Source organism: Pteropus vampyrus, unplaced genomic scaffold, assembly GCF_000151845.1.
Source record: "Pteropus vampyrus isolate Shadow unplaced genomic scaffold, Pvam_2.0 Scaffold419, whole genome shotgun sequence".
NCBI lineage: Eukaryota > Metazoa > Chordata > Mammalia > Chiroptera > Pteropodidae > Pteropus > Pteropus vampyrus.
This window is the reverse complement of record NW_011889200.1, coordinates 1,314,395-1,323,326: the sequence shown is the minus strand read 5'-3', so window position 1 is coordinate 1,323,326 and position 8,932 is coordinate 1,314,395. Positions and strand designations below refer to the sequence as shown.

Sequence of the window (8,932 nt, the reverse complement as noted above, 5' to 3'; positions counted from 1 at the left end):
ATATATACATATATATGTATATATACATATGTGTGTGTATATGTGTGTGTGTGTATGTGTGTGTATTAAAACAGACCAGCACAGATCAAAGCCATACCATTAAAGTGCACTGAATCACAAACTAATCAAGGCTGTGTGGTACAAGCATGAGGATAGGTGTATATATAGATCAATGAAATGGGACTATTTCTATATATATGTATGGTAAACTGATTTTTGACAAGGGTGCAAAGACAATTCATCGGTACAGAATAGTCTTTTTAGCAAGCAGTGCTGAGACAACAGCATATCCACATGTAAAAAAATAAAATTGAACTCCTACTTTATATGAAAATTTATTCAAAATAGATCAAAGATCTAAATGAAAGAGCTCAAACTATAAAATTTTCTTACAAAAAAACATTGAGGTAAATCTTCATGATCTTATATTTGGCAATGGATCTTTAGATATGACATCAAACGTGCAAACAACAAAACATGAAATTGATAAATTGAATTTCATCAAAATTAAAAATTTTGCACCTCAAAGGACACTCTCAAAAAAGTGAAAAGAGAGCTCACAGAATGAGAGAAAATATTTGGAAATTGTATAGCTTATAAAGTCCTTGCATCTAAAACATTTAAATAAATCTTATGATTCAATAATAAAAAGACAAATAACCCAATTAAAAAACAGGGGCAAAGATTTTCAATTAGACATTCCTCTGAAGATCATATACAAATGGTCAGGAAACACATGAAAAGAGCTTTGGCATCATTAGTCATCAGAGATTTGCAAATCAGAACCACAATGAGATACTACCACTTTATACCCACTATGATGGTTATAATAATAAAAAGAAAATAATAAATATTTGTGAGGATATAGAGAAATTGGAATCATCTTTGCTATAGGGAATGTAAAATGGTGCAGCCACTGTAGAAAATAATTTGGCATTTCATCAAAATGTTAAACAAAGAATTAGCATTTGACTTAACATTTTTACTCCTAGGCATATACCAAAGAAAAATGAAAACATATATCGACATGAAAACTTGATAAGAATGTTCATAGTCGCATTATTCATAATAGCCAAAGAATGAAAATAACCCAAAAGTCCATCACTTAATGAATAATAAATGGAAAGGAATGAAATACTGATATGTGCTATAAAACAGATGAATCTTGGAAAGAAAGCTAGCCACAAAAGTCCATTGAATTAAAAGATTTCAATTAACCTTTAATTTCTCTAAAATTCCCAGTTACCCACAGTTCTGTTCTCTGGTAATTCTAGTTGAGATTTTATTGTAAATTGTTGTGGAATATAATGGATTACCATAGGATTCTCCTTCTTTAATCTATATTTAGAGTTCCACAGTCATTGAATAGCATAGCTTTACTCTCTGTTCTTATTCTGCAGGATGAAGAAGAGGATCTCAGGACTGAACTTAACCTTTTGAAGAAATACTCTTTCCACAAAAACATTGTGTCCTTCTATGGTGCATTTTTCAAGCTAAGCCCCCCTGGACAGAGACACCAACTTTGGGTGTGTATTTAATTACCTTGATCTTATTCCATCTAACTAGGCCTCACTTGAAGACATGCACTTTCAATAAGCTGAATGTCATTTTTGTGCACCAACAAGGATACTTAGGTACTCAACTGCTCTAAATAATATGACAAAATATGCTCTGATTTTTGGAGATGGGAGTTCAGAAATACAGGAAAAGAATAAGTGCCTGGCAAGGGACTTGGGGGTAAGATGGAGGATGACTCAAATGAACAATGGAAATATCTAACATATTTTTTCTAATATAGTTCTTTTTGCTTTTAACTTTATGTAATTACTACATTTGCTGATAAAATAGAGGTACAGCTAAAGAGACTACCTGACAGACTTGCACATAATAACTGAATAAGTATCAGTTCTAATTAGCATTTGATATGAGCATATAGGTGCATTTGAAGTATTTGCTAAGTATATACACTTATGTTTAAACATGACTCCTAGAAACTGTTTTCAAATTTTTTGGTTGACTTATTCTTTTCTTAGTCTTCATGCCTAGAGTATCGCAAATTACAGATCAATGAGATATAAATTTTAAAGTCTAATTGAAATGCACACTAGTTACCAAAATTTGTGCTGCCTCCCACTATATGATAAATAGTCAAATCACGGGAAAATGAGCTTTGGTCAAGAATTTTTTTTTTTTTTATTATGATGACTGATTAACAAAATCCAGTAAGTTTCAAGCATACAATTCAACAGTAAGGCAGATATATACATTTCATTGTGTATTCACCACCCATAGTTAGATTTATTTCTGTCACCACATATTTGACCACTTTTACCCCATCTACCTCCCCCTCTCCTCCCCCTGCTAACCATATGGTAACCACTAGTCTATTGTCCATGTCCATGAGTCTCTGCTTGTTTGTACTGTTTGTTTGTTGCTTTTAGGTTTACATCGCACATATAAATGATAGCATGTGGTTTTCAAGTTTTTCTATCTGACATATTTTGCTTAGCATGATTACTTCAAGGTCCATCCACATTATTGGAAATGGTAGTATTTCATCTCTTCTTATGGCTGAGTAATATTCCATTACATATATGTACCACAGCATCATTATTCAGTCATCTATTATAGGATACTTCAGTTGCTTCCATGTACTGGCTGCTGTGAGTAATGCTGCTATGAACATTGGTGTGCAAATGTCTTTTCAGATATGGATTTTCCAGATTTTGGAGTAAATACACAGTAGAGAGATTTCTGGATCTTAAGGTAGATTAATATTTAGCTTTTTTGAAGAACCTCCATACTGATTTCCATAGTGGCTGTACCAATTTTCAGTCCCACCAGCAGTGTATGAGGGTACCTTTTTTTCCACATCCTCTCAAATACTTGTTATTACTTGTCCTTTTGATTACAGATATTCTAACAGGTATGAGATGGTATCTCATTGTGGTTTTGATTTGCATTTCCCTAATAGCTAGCAATGTTGAGCATCTTTTCATGTGCTTGTTGGCCATCTGTATGTCTTCTTGGGAGAAATGTCTGTTCAGGTTCTCTGCCCATTTTTTGATCATTTGTATTTTTGTTGTTATTGATTGTATGAGTTCTTTGTATATTTTGAATATTAGACCCTTTATGGAGGTGTTGCTTGCAAATATGTTTTCGCATTTGGATGGTTGTCTCTTTACCTTGTTGATAGTTTATTTTGCTATGCAAAAGCTTTTTAGTTTGATGTAGTCCAATTCATTTATTTTTACTTTTATTTCCTTTGCCTTTGAGGTCAAATTCATAAAATCTTCTTTAAGTCTAAGGTCCATGAGTTTAGTTCCTATGTTTTCTTCTATGCATTTTTATTGTTTCAGGACTTATATTCAGGTCCTTAATCCATTTTAAGTTAATTTTCATGTGTGGTGATAGACAACAGTCTAGTTTCATTCTTTTGCATGTGGCTTTCCAGTTTTCCCAGCACCATTTATTGAAGAGGCTTTCCTTTTCCACTGTATGTTTTTGGATCTTTTGTCAAAAATGATTTGTCTATATAAACATGGGTTTACTTCTGGAATCTCAATTTCTATTCCACTGGTTTGTTTGTCCGTTTTTCTGCCAAAATCATACTGTTTTGATTATTGTCGCTTTTTTAGTATAATTTGAAGTTAGACAGAGTGATGCCTCCAGCCTCATTCTTTTTCTCAGGATGGCTTTGGCAATTTGGGGTCTTTTGTGCTTCCATACAAATCTGATGATTTTTTGTTCTATATCTTTAAAAAGTGCCGATGGGATTTTGATGGGTATTGCATTAAATCTATATAATGCATTAGGTAATAAGTTCATTTTAACTATGTTGGTTCTTCCAATCCAAGAACACAGAATATCTTTCCATTTCATTGTATCTTCTTCAATTTCTTTTAATAGGGCCTTATAGTTTTCATCAAATAGATCCTTTACATGTTTCATTAGTATTATTCTTAGGTATTTTATTCTCTTTTTGCAATTGCAAAAGGAATTATTTTTTCCACTTCCTTTTCTGACACTTCATTATTAGAGGATAGGAACGCTATGGATTTTTTAACATTGATTTTCTATCAAGAAACTTTACTGTATTTGCTTATTGTTTCTTGTAGTATTTTTGTGGACTCTTTAGGGTTTTCTAGATAGAGAATCATGTTATCTGCAAATAATGACAATTTGACTTCTTCATTTCCTATTTGGATGCCTTTTACATCTTTCTCTTGCCTGACTGCACTTGCTAGGACCTCCAATGTTATAGTGAATAATACTGGTGATAGCAGACAGTCTTGTCTTGATCCTGATCTTAGAGAAAAAGTATTTAGTTTTTCACTATTAAATATAATGTCGGCTGAAAGTTTATTGTATATGACCTTTATTATGTTAAGGTACTTTCCTTCTATACCGACTTTGTTAAGTGTTTTGATAAGTGAATGCTGTATCTTCTCAAAGATTTTTTTCTGAATGTATTGATATGCTCATATGATTCTTATTTTTTAATTTGTTAATGTGGTGTATCATGTTAATTGATTTGCATATGTTGAACCATCCTGGTGCCCCCAGGAAAAAGCCCACCTGATTGTGGTGTGTAATCTTTTTAACATGTAGCTGTATTCGTTTTGCTAGTATCTTATTTAGGATTTTTTGCATTTATGTTCATGAAAGATATTGGTCTGTAGTTTTCTTTTCTTGTGTTATCTTTACCAGGTTTTGGTATCGGGGTGATATTGGCCTCATAAAATGAGTTAGGAAGTATTACCTTCTCTTCTACATTTTGGAAGAGTTTGAGGAGAATAGGTATTAAATCTTCTTTGAAGGTTTGGTAGAATTAACTTTTGAAGCCATCTGGTCCTGGACTTGTACTTTTTGGTAAGTTTTTGATGATCGTTTCGATTTCCATGCTGCTGATCGGTCTATTTAGATTTTGCAGTTCTTCTTGATGCAGCCTAGGGAGGCTGTGTCTTTCTAAGTACAGATCTGTTTCTTCTAGGTTGTTAAATTTGGTGTTATATACTTTTTCATAGTATTTTATTGCAGGATCTTTTGTATTTTTGCGGTGTCTGTCATAATTCCTCTTCTTTCATCCCTGACTTTGTTTATTTGTGTCCTTTCTCTTTTTTCTTTAATGAATCTAGCCAGGGGTTTGTTAATTTTATTAACTTTCTCAAAGAACCAGCTCTTTGTTACATTTGTTTGTTTGTTTGTTTTCAATTTCATTTAATTCTCTAATTTTGATTATTTCTTTCCTTCTGCTGAGTTTAGGCTTCACTTGTTCTTCCTTTTCTATTGTTTTAAGATGAAACATTAGGTTGTTTATTTGGGCTTGGTTCTTGTTTTTTGAGATAGGCCTATAATAATATGAACTTTCCTTTTTTTACTACTTTTGCCTTGTCCCAAAAGTTTTGATATGTTGTACTATCATTATCATTCATTTCTATGTATCTCTTGATCTCTTTTGATTTCTTCTTTGACCCAGTTATACTTCAGTAGCATGTTGTTTAATCTCCATATATTTGTGGTTCTTCCTGCTTTCTTCTTGCAGTTGATCTCTAGTTTCAAAGCATTATGATCAGGGAAAATGATTGGTAATATTTCAACTCTCTGATATTTGTTGAGGCTATCTCTGTGTCCCAGTAGGTGGTCATTCCTTGAGAATGTTCCATGTGCACTAGAGAAGACTGTATAAGCAGCTGTTTTGGGATGAGAGGCTCTATAAATGTCAATTGTGTCTAGTTGGTCTAATTGTTCATTTCAGGAAGTTATTTCCTTATTGATTTATGTTAAGATGATCTGTCCATATCCAACAGTGGCGTATTTAGGTTCCCTACTACAATAGTATTTTAGTCTGTTCCTTTAGTTCTCTTAGTAATTGCTTTATATATTTTGGAGCTCCCTGATTGGGAACATAGATATTAATAAGTGTTAAGTCTTCTTCATGTATGATTCCCTTTATCATTATGATGTGTCCATCAGTATCTTTCTTTACCTTTTTTTATTTTGAAGTCTATTTTGTTCGATATTAGTATCACTATTTCCGCTTTTCTCTGAATGCCATTTCCTTGAAATATCATTTTCCACCTTTTCATTTTGAGTCTATATTGAACTATATGATTATCTTATAGCCATTTTATATTTTGCTTTCTGGTAGCTTGGTGTTTCTATTTCTTCCATGTCCTTGTGTCTCTGTTTTTTTTGTTGTTTTTTTTGTTTTTTTTTGTTTAAATTTTGGTTTGATTTTGTGGGTTTTCCTTTTGGTCCTTTATGCTTTATGTTATATACTTCATATCTGAATATTTTTCTGTCGTTACGTTTATGAATATGCAGAGGATAGATTTGATATAGATGATATAGATAGATATAAATATAAATATAGATATAGATATAGATGTATAGATATAGATATATAGATAGAGAAGATATAGATATAGATATAGATATAGATATAGATATAGATATATAGATAGAGAAGATATAGATATAGATATTGATATAGATAGATATAGATATATAGATATAGATGACATAAATAGATAATATAGATATAGTAGGCCATTTTTTTCTGCATGTGCCTTATCTCCTTTCCCCTTTGTGAATGTGGATCTTTGAATCCTTCCCTTTTCAGTCATTGTTGTCTTAATTTGTCTCTATGTATGCTCAATGTTCATTACTAACTTGCTATAGCAAATCTCTTCTTATTTCAAGCTTATTATGTCCTGTTCTTAGTAAGGGTTGCACTCCGCTGCTTCTATTTGTCTAATAGTCATCTTAGTCCTAATTATGTATTTTTTTTGTCATTTTGTTTCAGGTGAGCTGACACCTTTCAGTATTTCCTGTAATGTAGGCAATGTATTGGAGAATTCCCTCCATTTTTGTATGTCTGGAAAGGTCTTTATTTCTCCTTCATATCTAAAGGAGAGCTTTGCTGGGTATATTATTCTTGGCTGGTAGTTCCTTTCATTTAATAGTTTGAATACTTGATTCCATTTTTTTCTGGCTTGTAAGGTTTGTGCTGAGAAGTCTGATGATAATCTAATGAGTTTTCCTTTATAGGTTACCATCTTCTTTTCTCTGGGTGCCCTGAGATTTGTTTTTTGTCATTGATTTTTGATAATTTTAATACAAAGTGTCATAGAGAAGACCTTTTTAGGTTGAGATAATTGGGTATTCTATTGACTTTTTGAATTCCAAGCTCCAGCTCATTCCTTAGATTTGGGAAATCTTGTCAACTATTTGTCTGAATATGTTGTCTATCTCTACTCCTTTTCCTCCCCTTTGAGAATGCCCATTAGTCTTATGTATCCTCTCCTGATGTTATAAGCTAGTTCTTATATTTCTCTTTCACTATTTTTCATTCTTCGATTACCTCTCTTCTTCCTTCTGGTTTATTTCTAGATTTCTGTTTTTGATATCACTGATGTTTCCTCCTTTTGGTCGACTCTATTTCCCAAGTTTGCTATTTCATTTTCATCTCTTGCAGTGTGTTCTTCATCTCCAGAAGTTCTGTTTGATTTTTTTTTTGAAGGTTTCAATTCTTGCTAAGGAACTCATTCTGCTCATCCAGTTGTTTTTTTTTTTCTTTTAATTCCTGAAATTGTTTATATGAATTATTTTGGATCTCATTGAGTTTTTTTCCAAAGTACCATCCTGAATTCTCTGTCATTTAAGTCGCATATTTTTATATCTTTAAGTTTATTTTCTGGAGAATTTTCTATTTCTTTCTGAGATGCCATGTCACCTTGGTTGTTCATGGTGTTAACAGAATATTTCTCCGCCTGGGCATTAATGGAAGTGTATTCTGATATTTATCCATAAAGATTTATTATATAAAGGTCTCTCCTTAGCCTGTTGCTAAACTGGCATTTTTCTTTTCGTTTCCAGTAGGTGGCGTGTAAGCCTTTTGAATCCTTGCTTATATAAAGTCTTAACAATGCCTCTTTTTTCTTATATTCGGTCACGCTTGCTACTCTCGGTCAATCCCTGTCAGTGTTAGTAGCGTTTGCTCAGATTCCCCTGGGGATCCGTGATGTTCAATTTTGGAAGATATAGGGGGTTGGGCCCCCTGGGTCTGCACCGCAGTCTCACATTTTGCAACCTCGGCTGGTAATAATCAACTGTTGCTTCTCTGACGTCCCCACTTCTCTGCTTTCTAACTTGATCCCTCAGCACTGCCTCTGCGTGGAGCTCATAGCTCTCTGAGGCAGGACTGTTCAGGCAACCCACTGCACTTTCTCTCTTCCCCCTCCTTCTGCAGGGAGCTCTGCCGCTAGAGGTTTCTTTGTTTCTCGCAGTTTACTGCTGGATTCCCACGGTTCTGAACTGTGGTAGCTCTTATTCGGAGATCCCAAGCTCAGACATTCTGGTGTGTATGTTGGGTGTTTTGTTGAGTTTTAGATGTTCGGTTTATTGTTGCTTCAAGGGGAGAGATTTGGGGACATCTTTCACTCTGCCATGTTTCTGACATCACTTTTAAGAATATTTTTATTTAAAAAGAATATTTAAAACGTAAGCTGGGGATGTATGCACAAGATGGCCAAGTAAGTAAATGCTCTGCTTGCCTTCTCCTTTGACTACATAAAAATTACAACAACACTACACAATCAGTTGACATCTGGCTGAATAAATGTCCTAAATAAGGACATACAAAAGAAGACATGTTGAGAGTGGTAGGATGAGCAAAAACATAGAAAGGGGTGGTACCATGCACACATGTGGCGGTTAAAAATCAGGAGGAATTTCTTGGCTGCAGTGGTACGCCCAGAAGAGTAAGGGCTCCTGGCCCCGCACCAGGCTCCCCAGCCCAGGGTTCCCATGGTGGAAAGAGAAGTTCCCACAACTTCTGGCTGTGAAAACCAGCAGAGATTGTCAGTGAGTGAGATGAAGGCTGCTGGAGTTCCAGGCATTTTTCCTAAAATGCCCACATCTGAACTTC

General features: G+C 33.9%; 1 protein-coding gene across 1 annotated transcript in view; it reads left to right on the top strand.

The window, feature by feature from the left end:
* Positions 1-8,932, top strand: part of NRK (Nik related kinase) — a 153,915-nt gene that overhangs the window by 79,809 nt on the left and 65,174 nt on the right. Inside the window, exon 5 of the mRNA XM_011380995.1 lies at positions 1,401-1,526. Within this exon, the coding sequence (XP_011379297.1) occupies positions 1,401-1,526 (126 nt within the window). The remainder of the gene's footprint in view (positions 1-1,400; positions 1,527-8,932) is intronic.